Source organism: Bombus impatiens, unplaced genomic scaffold, assembly GCF_000188095.3.
Source record: "Bombus impatiens unplaced genomic scaffold, BIMP_2.2 scf_0146, whole genome shotgun sequence".
NCBI classification, from domain to species: Eukaryota; Metazoa; Arthropoda; class Insecta; order Hymenoptera; family Apidae; genus Bombus; species Bombus impatiens.
The window spans coordinates 931,083-944,641 of NT_176565.1; the positions used below are offsets into that span (position 1 = coordinate 931,083).

General features: G+C 41.1%; 3 protein-coding genes across 11 annotated transcripts in view; 2 read left to right on the forward strand and 1 right to left on the reverse strand.

Moving 5' to 3' along the window:
* The first annotated feature begins 502 nt into the window (after positions 1-502).
* Positions 503-1,201, forward strand: LOC112212303. The gene is made up of 3 exons (XM_024365712.2): positions 503-662; positions 740-992; positions 1,052-1,201. The coding sequence occupies exons 1-3, from the start codon at positions 639-641 to the stop codon at positions 1,138-1,140; spliced, it is 366 nt and encodes a 121-aa protein (XP_024221480.1). The 5' UTR covers positions 503-638; the 3' UTR covers positions 1,141-1,201.
* LOC100740167 (1-phosphatidylinositol 4,5-bisphosphate phosphodiesterase) overlaps positions 1,202-13,559 on the reverse strand; it is a 13,209-nt gene continuing 851 nt past the window's right edge. The window contains exons 2-20 of one of the 4 annotated variants that reach the window (XM_003487275.4): positions 9,366-9,420; positions 7,699-7,927; positions 7,509-7,568; positions 7,024-7,161; positions 6,703-6,782; positions 6,245-6,380; positions 6,060-6,160; positions 5,789-5,955; positions 5,430-5,640; positions 5,103-5,361; positions 4,600-4,800; positions 4,286-4,490; positions 4,056-4,213; positions 3,771-3,977; positions 3,331-3,703; positions 3,116-3,268; positions 2,877-3,054; positions 2,341-2,791; positions 1,202-2,252 (exon numbers count right to left, since the gene is read on the reverse strand). In XM_003487275.4, the coding sequence (XP_003487323.1) occupies positions 2,184-2,252; positions 2,341-2,791; positions 2,877-3,054; positions 3,116-3,268; positions 3,331-3,703; positions 3,771-3,977; positions 4,056-4,213; positions 4,286-4,490; positions 4,600-4,800; positions 5,103-5,361; positions 5,430-5,640; positions 5,789-5,955; positions 6,060-6,160; positions 6,245-6,380; positions 6,703-6,782; positions 7,024-7,161; positions 7,509-7,568; positions 7,699-7,869 (3,318 nt within the window). In that variant the 5' untranslated portion in view covers positions 7,870-7,927; positions 9,366-9,420 and the 3' untranslated portion in view covers positions 1,202-2,183. Of the gene's footprint in view, positions 2,253-2,340; positions 2,792-2,876; positions 3,055-3,115; positions 3,269-3,330; positions 3,704-3,770; positions 3,978-4,055; positions 4,491-4,599; positions 4,801-5,102; positions 5,362-5,429; positions 5,641-5,788; positions 5,956-6,059; positions 6,161-6,244; positions 6,381-6,702; positions 6,783-7,023; positions 7,162-7,508; positions 7,569-7,698; positions 7,928-9,365; positions 9,421-9,802; positions 9,952-13,559 lie in introns of those variants that run through there. The other 3 variants (XM_024365694.2, XM_024365693.2, XM_024365698.2) reach the window with 3 other exon arrangements.
* The window catches only part of LOC100748358, a 20,211-nt gene continuing 17,159 nt past the window's right edge, over positions 10,508-13,559 (forward strand). For 2 of the 6 annotated variants that reach the window (XM_003487258.4, XM_033319312.1), the window contains exons 1-2: positions 11,198-12,640; positions 12,881-13,068. Coding sequence is in view for 1 of the 6 variants with exons in the window: in XM_033319312.1 (XP_033175203.1) it covers positions 13,036-13,068 (33 nt within the window). In the remaining 5 variants the exon portion in view is untranslated. The other 4 variants (XM_033319307.1, XM_033319309.1, XM_033319308.1 and 1 more) reach the window with 4 other exon arrangements.

Sequence of the window (13,559 nt, forward strand, 5' to 3'; positions counted from 1 at the left end):
CTCTTAGGATCGCGTATTATCTGCTTTTGCCCCTTCATCGATTTGTAGACACCGGTTTTCGACAAACAAACTTTGGAATTCGTTACACGCAATGAAACTCGTTTTCTACTGATTTCGTCGGCGATATTACAAATTAGGCGCAGTATACCGTCAAAGTTGTTATCTCCCTTTATGGTAGTTTACTGTACTCCTATTATGTACTGCATCTATGTATTCGGATTTCCTCTTTAATTATCATAAATTACATCGGAAAACGGAGAAGCTGCGTGATTCAACGTAAACGACATGTTCCGTCATATCTGCGCCTTCTGTTAGACCGTTCGATTGCGCCAGATCGATGTTCGCCTTGGTCTAAGTAAGGAATTAATTACGAGCCAGTTGCGGTGAGCTTTCCAATCGATCCCCGATTATTTCGAAGAATTGCTATTTCCACGCCCGTTCGCCACAACGGGCAATCCTATTACGCAAGTCACAGCGCGGTTTTTGTAACCGACAACGTACGGGGGTGTAATTTTCCAACTTTCTTATTTACACGGTTTGTCGAAATTCTTAACCAATGTCGCATATAAAACGAATGTTTACAAGCAGATTCTTTAGTAAAACTGTTGAAGATCGTAGGATAGTTCTAGGACGTCGCTATGACATACAGTATGAGATACTACGTAAGTAAGACGAGTGATATTAGTTTCGTGACTTGGATAAAATTTGATTCGTCAGATGCGTGACTTCTCTGTTGCAGTTGTGTCTCGCGATCGTTGTCGTTTGCGAAGCGGCAAGAATACCCAGAGTAACCGAGCAACCATATTTTCCGAATTTTCAAGACATTTATCCGAATCGTAATTATCAAACTGAGTCAGTGAATAACCACGATGATGGGCCATTTTTTGGAAACTATAGAGCGCACGAAGGGAACGCAGCTATAGGAAACGAGTTTTACGATCATCGAACTCCCATCGGTGGCCGAGCAAATTTTGTTCATCATCTCACAAGAGGTAACGCGAGAGTATTGTTAATCATTTCCAAAGTTATTAGTAAATCTTTCGTTTTTCAGTTCCGTTCGAAGAATTTAGAGGCCGAGACGCAGTTCCCCGGCATTATGATCGATTTAACCATGCGATTAATTACGATTATCAGTTATAAAAGTTTTATCAAGTTTACGTTGATCTGATGTATATCGAATATAATTAATGCTGCAAACGGATCGAGCTAGCAATCTCTTTATTTCTCCTTGTTCCTTTATATTCAATATATATATAATATATATTGAACGATATATAGGATAATATAGGTTAATATAATAATTTGTGTAAATAACATTATTAGAAAGAAAACAACGACGGGGTAATTATTATGCTAGGCTCTTCTTTTGTTCGATTTTCTTTTTTTTTTATGTACAATACTATTTTGGCTCATGACGTTACGACTTTGGACCATACATACGAGGATACTCCTTCGAGATAGGAGAAAATGAACGTATCCTCCAAAAACGAGTACCTGCTCGATCATGAATCAAGATCATTTGACAGTTAGGACGCTAATACTCTAATCGCGGCGGATGACACCAGTGACACCACCACTGGCGTATAATCTATCAACTATGTCCGACCGTAAAAGCATTGTTTGAAGTAAAATATAGCGAAAGAATCGTCACGGTGGTGGCAAATTCCTTTTGGCATTAGGCATGAAATACACGCGCTCGTACAGTCGCTCACTTTCCTCACGCACCCGGTACGATAGAATTCAATAATAGCGTTAACAATCGAAAAATATTGAAATCGACGAATCACACGACACGCTCGACATGTGTGATCCGTTTCTCATTTATATCTTATAATATGTATAATAAATATATAATATATATATAATATATATACTTATTAATATAAGAACTTGACTAGATCATTTTAGTTTTTATTGACTCCCTTATTTAGTCTAGGTACTTGCTCGTGCGACGACGGAGAGTATGAAGTTACAAGATGTTTCTCTTATAAAAAAATATTCAGGAGAATGAACTAGAGTACGAATAACGCGGTTTGTCTGTTGCTTCCGGTTCTCAGCATACTGAGAACGATAGCTAACGAGGCTTGATCCCAATTCCAGTTGTAATTAACGTTAAGAGCGGATTCTCCGAATACAGCAGCACCTCAACTTTTTCCCAACTTTCTTAGTCGATCTATCGGCCATCACACGTAGCATTCGGTTTTAGGACCCAACTCGTATTCCATTTCCTCGTTGTTGTACATATCCATAACCTAAAATACGTTATTCAAATACATACTTAATACAATTTACGTGATGGCATTTTCTGGACTAGTACAAGGCAAAAGATATTTCATTTACCGCATTCATGTCTTTCTGCAATTCCTCTAGTTGTTTCTCATGAATGAGTTTCAACTTCTCTTTTTCCCTATTTTGAATCAGTTGTGCGATTCTTCTCTCTTCCATAAATTTTTTCGTGTTGTTCTGCTGTTTTTCTCTAAGCCGACCCTCCTTGATTCCCCGAGTCTTCAACGTTTTATCGTTCATCACTTCCCTCATACTTTCTACCGAGAGTCTCGCTTGTCTCGCGTTCATCTCTTTGATCTCGCGCTCGTGTCGTGCAGTAAGTTGCTTTTGCTGGGCCAGTTGAGCAGCCACGCATAATTTTCGCAAGCTATTCCGTCGTTCCTCCAGATGAGAACGTACCAGGTCACGTTCCTCGCGTCGTTGCCTATCCGCCAATCGAGACCATTGAACAGTTTGTTCGGAAACTTCGCGACGAACGGTCGGGTCTCTCGAAAGTTCCGCTTTGCTATTGAAACAAGAAACAAAGCAAACGAAGAAAGCTGAATCTCTCGTCCGAAAGTGCGTCCGGTAGCGCTAAGAATTGCTCATACTTTTTTCCTTTGATGATCTTCTCTATCGCAGCACAATGTTGTTTCTGGACGGCGAGTTTCTCTTTCTGGTGCCTCTTCTTCAGGGATTCCAATTCCTTTTGCTGTTTCCTCAGTACTTTTTGATATCCTTTTTCTTGTCGTAACAATTCCACCGTTATGGGGTTGAATTTCATTTCCTCTGAGAAAACAAACGAGCCTGTAAATACGCATGTTCAACGTGGATCGTCTGAATCGTTTACCTCGCGGTTTAGGTACTTCGCGGTGATGAGCAGGCATGGAATCAGAATGTCCTTTACTGTCGCTCTCTTCTATTCCAAGGCCACGCATTTTATTTTGCGACGCATTTTCAGGTTTCTTGTAGGCCCGTGGTGCCGTGAGCGCGTCCATAAATCCTGTGAAATTAAACTCGAATGAAATCACCTGTCCAACGACCCAGAGCGTCATCGAAGCTCACCTTCGTAGCCATCCGGTACGTAAATCTTGATCTCGATATTACAGAACAGCATTGGCAAGGACATGGGAAAGTTTGCCTCGGTTCGCAGAGATATATGTCTATATCCTGATTGTAGACCGTCTAATGGGACGATTCTTTGACCTAGTAGCTTGCCGTTGGATTCGTCGTAAACCGCGAATCGCAAGGCTGCTAAATCGGGAAGGACGACTTTCCGAAAGAGAAAAGGTTCTTCATTGTACACGGGATTCAGGCCATTCGCTGGAACTACTCTTGTCCGAAATTCTTTACGAATCGTATCTGTCGGTAGACCGTACATTTCTACTTCCACGTACGTTCCGACTTTCTTATCGGATAAAAATTGACCCGCGATTACCTGCCAATACGAACGCAAATTACCACGAATGTTTTCGAATTACAACACGAATGGAATTGCGAAATACCTGGACGCTACATTGTGTAGCTATTACACCATCCACGGGGCTCTCCGCGAAAGGATCGAAACTTCGATCGGCTCGTCTCATGAAATCTGGTTTCAGTAGGTAACCAGAGGAACCGTTATACTCGAATTTTCCCTGATTCAACTGCATCGGCAAGTCCGCGGTTTGGAAATTTAACGACACCATTTGACAGCCAGCGTTCCAGAAGACCTATTTTCAATGATCGATCGTTGGGACGATACGTGAAAAGGCCATCTGTGTTCGCGATCTATTTGTTGCAAAAATTACCTGTGGCATATAATTCGATGAATCCGCTCGAGTGCCTTTCGGATAAATGCGGCTCATTTGACGCTTGTTATAATTGACGAACTCGATGGCTTGCGTCTTCAAGTAATTCAGGCCAGCGGTTTCCGCGAAGGAAGACATATTGTGATGAATATTCTTTTCTGTACAAGAGGGCACGTACATCAATCTTTTCTCTCTTTTAAGCGCGTTACTGAGGGAAAGCTTTGCCTTACGTTCGGCAATATCGAAGCCCGGGAATTTTATAGGTTGAGCATAGTTGACCATAGAGGATAACCATGGGTGAACATTTGTTGTACTTCCGGTATACGGCTGAACCACCGCTAATTCCAGCGTATCGCCTAAACCTGTGCTAGAACTAGATTGTTGTTGGTTACCAGTCGTCGACGACGCCACGGACTCAGCTGTCGAGACTTCTTCCTGAAAAATAAGCGATTTTTCTTTCGGCAAACCATTTCGTTCTACTCGACATAGAAGGAGGATGTTGCGAGTTACATGCTGATAGTTTTGCCAAGGTTGTTAAAATTACCTTTACCGATTGTTGCTCGACGACTGCTGCCACAGACGGTGGTGCGCTCGCATCTTCCTTGACCTCGTCCTCGATGACAAATTGACCTTGCCGAAATAATTCCAACTCGTGCTTCTCCACTTCGGGTTTCAAACGTTTATTCTTTATAAGAATTTTACGTTTGAGCATACTGGGCGGTGGTAGGGGCATCCCTGGTTCTAGCTGTTTTATCAAACCATATATCAATATATAATATCTCTTTCTGGTTCCATATCTGATCTTGCGTGTGTAGTTTCTATCTCTTAAAACATGCCTATGTAATTTAATCACGAGTACTCGAACATATTGTACCGAACAGCAGAGATAACCTCCGATAACAATGAGTGGGAGCACGTTATTCTTGTCTATCGATAGAATTCGCGATTTCGATTGACGTATTTAATTTTTTATCGCGAGAATCGATGAAACATTTCGCCGTCGAAGCAACTATCGTAAGATATTGGAGACCGACGAGCAAAACTCACGGGAAATTCTTTGAGAGGCTCCTTGAGAAGCAGGTCTCCTAGAATTTCGTCGCAGTACTTCGCCAGTTTGTATTGTTGCTTCTTGCTGCAGTGGTTTTCGAAGCTAAGAATAACCGGATATTCCGATGTGACGAACGCAGTGTCTCGAACTGCGTAAATAACATCTCTGAAGAGAATGTCCGTGCACATAGCTTTGCCGTGTGTAATTATCGGCTCCTCGTCCTCGCCTTTGCCATCCCAACAATCCAATTCGACGCACCTTCGAGAGGAACAACGCTACGTTCTAATATATCTGGGTAGAGTAACTTTTACTCTCGTTAACCTTACCTACAACCAGCTAACAACACTTGTCTGTACATCTCAACGCTGCTTTTGCCACCAAATTGTCGACCACTCAGATACGTATTGTGACTCGAGTTAATGTAATAATGAGCCAATGGTTGGTCCATATCCATGTAGACGTCCAGCCTGTCCAAGAAAACAGGCGCGTTCTCATCGGACATCAGATACCTTATAAAACCATCTTTCGTCATCGTTTCTGAAAGGACGTGATTGCTTCTGAAAGGATGGCATTTCGCAGGTACAAACTAACTCGAACACGTAGCCGATCGACGATTAAAATTTAGCGGAGAAGGCTACGAAATTTGGAAAGCAAGATATTATGATAAATTGATTAAAAATCTTACTTTGATTTCGCGCTATTTCGTTTTGTTCGTAATCGTTTATAATCTCTGACGCCCTCTTCTCGTCGTACAGCGGATATAAGATCTCGTTCAAAGTTGGATCCCGTTGCTTCTCGTTTAGAAACGTGACCAGTTGTTCCAAATTGATTGTGTCCGCTTTGCCCTGGGTGCTGAGAATATTCAATGCAAATAAACCATCGTTTCTGCGTATATTAACGAATCAATCTCGAATAGCGGAAATATGACGTACGAAAATTATACTTCCTGCACTTACATGGATTGAAACAATTCCTCTATGTCATTCCTCGGGCAAATTTTGTGGTAGAGCGCGTAGAATGCGTCGAACGTGAAATCCTCTGGTTCGATGACATCGTTCTACGAAGTCGTAATCAGAGTTTTAATAAACGTACCACAGGATGTTTTCTGCACGTTGTGTGCAAGTAATTTATTTGTAAATACCTTCCCGCTAGATAGGCCTAAATCGGCGAGGCACTGATAAACAAGCTTTTCCGTTTTTCCAGATGCGAAAGTTCTTGCGACCACTTTCACCGGAACTTTTCCATTTGGATCGATCAACATTCTAAGCCGCATCCAGCTGGAACATGGCAAGGAAGGCTTTACTTTTCAACAATATTCCGCGTAACTTTCTCGTTTATATTCGAAAAAGCACGAAATCACGAAACGTTTTCTTTTCTCGAAGTAAGAATATCTCGTGTTTACACTCTCTTACTCGATGCAAGTTTCAACATGCAAAGTCGGATATAACAAAAGTTTTCACGGTGAAACTTGGGATGGAAAAGTCTAAAATCAATATCGCGAATAAATAGTCTGCCACCGGAAATTGTTCCTGGCCAATTATTTCATGGCGATCATATTTACGATCAATTGTGTAGGTGTAATTGCATTAGTAAACTCACTGTTTCTTCAAGCACGTAAGCGGGCAAACGTTGTTGGCTTTCACGTTGTGCGTAATCGATCGTACGCCATCCAGCCATATCTGTCATAGGACACAGCAAACACGTGGGCTTATTGATTATGATAATAATTGCTTAACCAATGGATTGGAAAGTTTTTCTTCATGATCGATTTAAATACGCCCTTTTTTTCTAATTTGACGAATGTCGCACGGAGTAATCTTATCACTATCTCATTCGATAATTTACAGGTCGATTTACTTCGTTTACTAATTTTTCAGAAGAATGATCAAACAGACGAGATTATATATCGAGTAAATTTACCTTAGCCGTTGCTGGATCCGGACAGACGACATGCTGGTAATTAATATTGGTATAATCTACGCCTGAACAGATGGTTAAACATTTCTCCTCTAACTGCTCTCCGTGTTTCGTAAGAAGCTTGTCGTACAATTTTGGATCCTGAATAAAATTAGAGAATGATCTTCAAATAGTTTACTCGGTCTGGAGCTTAAATAAAATATATATATAAAAAAAAACGTATATATCGTCGATCGAGTATCCCATTGCTGCTTTTTCTTAAGAGGACATCATATCAGACGTGTTTCCACGTGAAACATCCCAAATATCGAAATATCAAAACACTTGTAAACCCTTGAAATGAATCGCAAACGTTCGCACCACTAATGCATCGATTGTTACATGCAGTTGCATTCGATAAATAGATTTTTAAAAATCCAGATATGATACAGTTTCTTTTTTTTTTTGTCTCTAACATTCACGTTGCTCAAAGGGAAAGACATTTTTACCTTTGGTAATCCACCGGCGCGTATATCGCTCACTTGGCACAACTCTATCACATCTCCGTCCTATACATAAAATAAAATATGACTCACTGGGATAATTAGATAATATACTCGCATTTCAATTTTCCATACAACGCGTTGCAACGAAAGAGATACAGTCTCTGTTCAGGATATAAGAGGAAAGTGCACTCACCTTTCCTTCGCTTTGCCAATAGATAAAAAACCCATATTCATCGACCTTAAACATGCAGTTTAATTCGAGCTCCGTGTTGTCCTTTTCCTCTGACCACCGATCGAACACGCATCCCTGACGAAGCGCTAGCGGTACCTCGATCTGCCAATTGAACTCGAACCTTTTCGTCATCTTTTTTGCACCAATTTGACCGCGTTAAGTTGCACACACGTCAGGTTTCGTCCAATTCCTATTAACGGTTTAAACAGTTTTATTAAACAATTCTGAAATTGTGACACAGCTTATCGCCATCCTACGTTTCATTCGTTTGCAAGCCTCGAAAGAAAGGATTCCCGATCGTATCTACTCGCAAGAAATAAAACACTTTTCGAGTGTAACAGATCTGTAGATTTTGTTCACTCAGTGTAATTATTAAATTACTATTAAGTTCGTCTAACCACGTGGACTTCGGTATGAAATTGCTTGAAATTACTAATCGCGGTAATTTTAACAAACTGCGAGGTCCGCCGTGTCGTTTCCATCGCACTAGCTCATTACCGATTCCGAAAGGTTACGAAAGCTCCCAAAGATTACGAAAGTCGGCCGCGCGCCGTGGAATACGAAACGATCTGTGCGGTTACTCTTTGATGCTGTTCATTTATTTAAAACGTGCGGCATTACACATGGAGCGCCAATCGATACGTTGGTTCGATTAACTCGCGTATACGTAGTGTGCCCCTTGCCTTAATAGTATTCTCCCAACCTCAATTGAGTGTTAACCTCCGAGAGAATGAACGCAATACGTGCTTTGGCCCCTTTTACCTGCATCAAAATCCAATTAAACGTTGATCTGGTTACGGGAAGCTCCGTTCAACGTGAAACATCCAACGTTAGTTGGCTTTCTAATGGCGAAATCTCGTTTAATAGGGAATCATCTTTGCGGACAAATCGAGCATCGCGACACCGCAAAATCTACGAGAACGTCAGTTTTGTTACTATCGACTTCGGAAACACGATTCATGCTAACTTTAACGGCATTTTCTCAGCTTCGAATGCTGGCTGCTCTCTCCAGGGACAGAGTTAACCAAATTTCTCAACCCATTTTTCTTGTATGTACATTGGAAAATTTGCATCTTATGCATTTATATTACCAGCATCTGTTCGGAAACGTCTTCTTTGTTCTTCTCACGATGGAATGAAATACGATCGGATCGGTCGAACCGATAGCTCGGATAGAGGATGTTAGATCGTTTAGCAAAGGCCATTCGAAATGGACCGCTTTTGAAATCACGGCACAAGTTACGCTACATAACCGTGAGGTTTTCTGTTTTTTCGAACGGTCGATATTGTATCGAAGCGCAAAGGATTTACTGGCATCGTTGCACTGATTGACCTTTATTCCCTGGCTACAAAGTAGGACGAACCATAGACAGAAACGGCTAGGTGAAAATAGAACGATACTAGAATACACCACGGCCTCTGTATCAGGAAATGTATCCTGAACGATTGGCTATGTTTCACGAGTTCAGAGATGGCTCTTATTATCTTCTAGGTGATTAAAATTCATGTTTGCTAGCACCCGGGCGATACAAAAGAACCCGCTGTAAATGGATACTAAAGTTTTATCTTTTGTGGATGACATCGAAGCACGGAACAAACAACGCAATAAGACGATATAGATCACTTACGACGTTAAGAACGTTTCTTCCTGGCTGGCTTGCACATCTTAGTTTTCTGCTACACCTACGACAAGAAAAATCGAATAAATTTGGTAAATGCAGTTTCGCATATCTCAAAGAAAGAGTCAAAGTCTAAGATTCTATACATAGCAATCGGTATACAAATTGATTTCACGGAACTTTATAATCAAACTTTGGTGGATATTTCACGTCGCTGTCAAACATCGTTTTTCTTTAACTGTTATCCTGTTTCCGGTCAATACAAAGCTGTGCATGTTTCATTCGATCTTTGATACATCAGATTCGTGGAAACGTGCGAAGTATTTATGGACGAAAGTTGAACTAACATCGCTCGATACTAAATTAAATGCAACATACGATATCTCATCTCAATTTTAGTTTTGCCTGGGAGGAGAAAAATCGCAGATAGTGTGTTCGGTACTTACTATCCATAACGCGATGCAATGCTTAACGATATATCGAGATTTACTATTGCTATTGTCGCATAAAACTCCGATGTTGACGTTGAATATTACAGAAACGCAGTGCTAACGAAGTGCAATTAATAAAACGTTTATCGCTCGTGCAACACTGACTATCATTCGGTAACTGGATTTATCATTCGCGAACGAGAAAGGTCGAGCACCTATCAATGTCTCTATCGTCTACGGATATCCCGCCCCGTTTTATCGAACATTATCTTAATTGACGCAAAAGGAAGTTTTGTAAAAATCAGCTAATGACGTCTGGCATTTATATTGAGTACTATGCGTACGAAAATGCCTTCGCGATACGTTTGTATATTATTCCTCCGTAGCTCTGTATTCGTGTAAAAATAAAGCTGAACCCTAAATCTCTAGACATTCCTTACATACCTCAAAGAAGAAGCAACAATGACTGTGTACAATGAAACCAAATGTGAGTATAACAAAGGCCAGCGAAACACAAAAGAAAATAAAAGCGAAGAAGACTGTTAAGGAAACGTAACTAAATATCCGAGTGTTAGAATTTTCAGAACGTTCTCTAGTCTGACCCTACTTGGAATAAAAACGATATACTTGACTATAAATATTCAAAGAAAGGCCAAAGCTGATGCTGGTTTCTTTCAATATCGTTAGAGGAATAACACTTACTCATATATTCATCGTCACATCGCTAATCATTAATTATACTTAAAAAAAAAAAAAAACGTTGAACGTTTCGCAATTGCAATGTAATTTCTAAGAACTAGTAATGCATCGAAGGTTTAATCGATGAAACTTGAAGAAATTACGCGAGCCGATACAGAGAATTCGTTCGTATAGTTATAGTCGTAGTTGTTTTATTTTATTTCCCCTACGCTCGACTCACCACTACACCGTATACCTCTGTATAAACCGGTTGTAGTACATATATACGGAGACGGTGCGTAAACAGAGGAGCGTTACGAAAATAATGTAGGAGTGCGGCTCGTGCCGGGCTTCTTTTCCTTGGCACGATGAAAACGTTTCTGGCGCCTGACAGTAAACGAATTCCAAGGAAGGGGCAGATGTAACGTAGTATCATAAGCGCGCGATTCTCTTCAGTTTACTTAATGGTAAGTGGTGATCGAGTATTTTGGTCGTGGAAGCGGAAGAACGTAGAATGCCGTAATATCTCGCGTCTTTGTTGATAGTCTACGGCATTGCTGAAACGGCCGATCGTAAAACTTCTCCATAGTAACTTTTTCATTGTATTTGATTAACATATCATTTACAGGTTCAAACATTCAACTACGTGCAAGCCTGTTAACTCTAATAATCCCATTCTTCCGATAATACCAAGTCCATCGTTCAGTTTTAAGTGTATTTAAAAAGGTAATGAGCAAACACGATTAAAGTTATTCAAGACGAAGGAAACTTCGACCTTCTGTGGAGTGAAGTGATATTGCTGATATAAATAACATTCTTTTATTACAATCTGCGAGTGTTAATTTTAAGAGGCGCACGAACGAAAGCCATTAAACAAGTTATGTATCGTGCGAGCAATCTCGTTGAATCATGAAAGATCCAAGTTATGTGCGTTACACGCTTATGCAATATCACGTAACGCCTTCACCCTGAACTCGCGCACACTGAATGAAATTATTGTACGATAAAAGCTTCCTGCGAATGAATAGAAATCGGAAGCAACAGACTAGACGCGTGTGTTCTATCAGTTTGATGTTTCCACGGCTTCATCCCTCGGCTTCTCACGCCAGGCTTTTAAAATACGGCATTATCTCTGAACTAGCCATTACATGTTACGTACACACGTTCGTAAATACAAGGTAAACGTTTGCACTTTGATAAGTGGAACATGGTGAAAAAATATTTGCACAGCCGACGAATACCGGTGTTACTTGAATTTGGAGCATAGGCGATTACACAGAGAATGGCCAGCGAGAATTTCTTCACGCCCCAGATTAATCGACAAGTGACAGTGGTTCAATTACCGCTTGTGGATCGGTAATTACATAACTTCCGGTGAAGGATGAGTTGAGCAGGCGCGACATTGACCGCTCAATCGCTTAATACGTTGGCCGGTCTCCTCAAGAAGAATGGAAATAAATGAGGGTCATGACCCGTATTGAGCGAGAGTAATGGAAGAGATCTCGCGATTCTTTCAGCCTTCAGTTCCAACTATTTCGCAGTTTATTCGTTGTAGACGCTGGTACCTCATAAACTCATAGACACACAGTTCTAATTTGGTTATTTCTGCGTAGAAAATCTATGATTCATTAGCAAGTTATTGCGAAGTTTACGGGCCTTGTGAAATTTGGAATTTTTTCTCGAAAAGTTATTATATAAATATTTACAAGTTGTAGGACCTTTAATCGTCTATAGTCTACGTCAACGATGCTACGCGTTTGTGTTTCGTTAACAAGTACGGTCGATATCACGTGGATATTTATAAACCAAACACTTCCAAACAATAGAATAAAATACCTCGATAAACCATGACGCGATTATCTGCGAAAAGAACGCGAAGCTGAGGTATCGGTCACGACGAAGATATCCGCGAAGGACGGCAATTACATTTCCTCGCGCCTAACAAGCGTAATATCCAAAGCGGCTATTTTCTATACTCGTGTAAAGCCCAATCCCCTCCAGCGAGAAGGTCAGAAGTCAGGAAAAAAGGAGCAAGAAGGGGGAGAGAAGCAGATAAAGTGCTTGATGGTGGGTGACAAGCTAATATCGAGGATGGTAAGGTGGCCGAAGGGACCGACTAGGAGGCAATATCTTGTAATGGATGTGATGTTTCTCGGCAAACTCATTCCATGGAAGGTTGTGCATTTGCCTAACCATTTCTCTACCACGCTTCTGATTCCCTTGACCTCGAAAATCCCTCCGGAGATCTACAATCAGGGTCGTGCGAGTCCTTGCCGTTTTTCCTCTTTTACATTCTTACCTAACGTCTTATCGTACGTTGCTCGCACGACTCAGCTATCAATTAGCAAATCGTGCACTCGTCACGCTTGCCACTTGCTACGATACGTTTATCTGGCTATGTGTTTTACTTTCTAGGAATGTGCGCTCACGAAACAAGTCACAAGCGAAACGCACGGAATGTAATGCTCGTGGGTCAGCACGCATGAGCGGTACGTAAACGCACGGGGAAGACAAACAGAAGCAGGACCGATGGCGAAGAGAAGGAGGAAGGGAGACAGAGGAGCGTTCAGATGAAGAGAGCAATAGGAAACGAGAGAGATGAGGTGATTAGAAACAAAAAAAAAGAATAAAAAAAAAAAGAAAAAGTAAGGAGAAAGAAAAAAGAAAAGAAAGTACATAGTTTGAGATAACTGGCGGTTGACGAACACGCGTGTATCTCGTAAATGACGCTCTGTGTTAACGGTTATCCAATTGACAAAATCCCGTTTATTGCGACAACGTTTCAATTACGTCTCGAGCGAAATGAACGAAACGAATTGATCGAATCGTATACAGCTTCCATACAAATTCGACACGTTCGTTCGCTGCGAAATCGAATACACATCTAGGTCTGTGAATCGTCAATTACGTCTATGCCACGCTCGACGATTCTCTAGCATTCGATTCTACATAAATTTATAAAACGTCGACCGATAGTTTATACGGTTAGCAAGCGTCCAAGGTTCCGGATGAAACGCAATGTGCCTGTGACGTGCAGTAACCATGAACGGTCGTGTACGATGTCGAGCGCGCGCACACACATATACAGAGGCGC

Bases quoted from the DNA above. Each gene is read 5' to 3' on its own strand.
- LOC112212303 (XM_024365712.2), top strand. From the start codon at position 639: ATGACATACAGTATGAGATACTAC. The intron at 663-739 runs GTAAGTAAGACG...TCTCTGTTGCAG, and splicing joins CATACAGTATGAGATACTAC to TTGTGTCTCGCGATCGTTGT. The intron at 993-1,051 runs GTAACGCGAGAG...TTCGTTTTTCAG, and splicing joins TGTTCATCATCTCACAAGAG to TTCCGTTCGAAGAATTTAGA.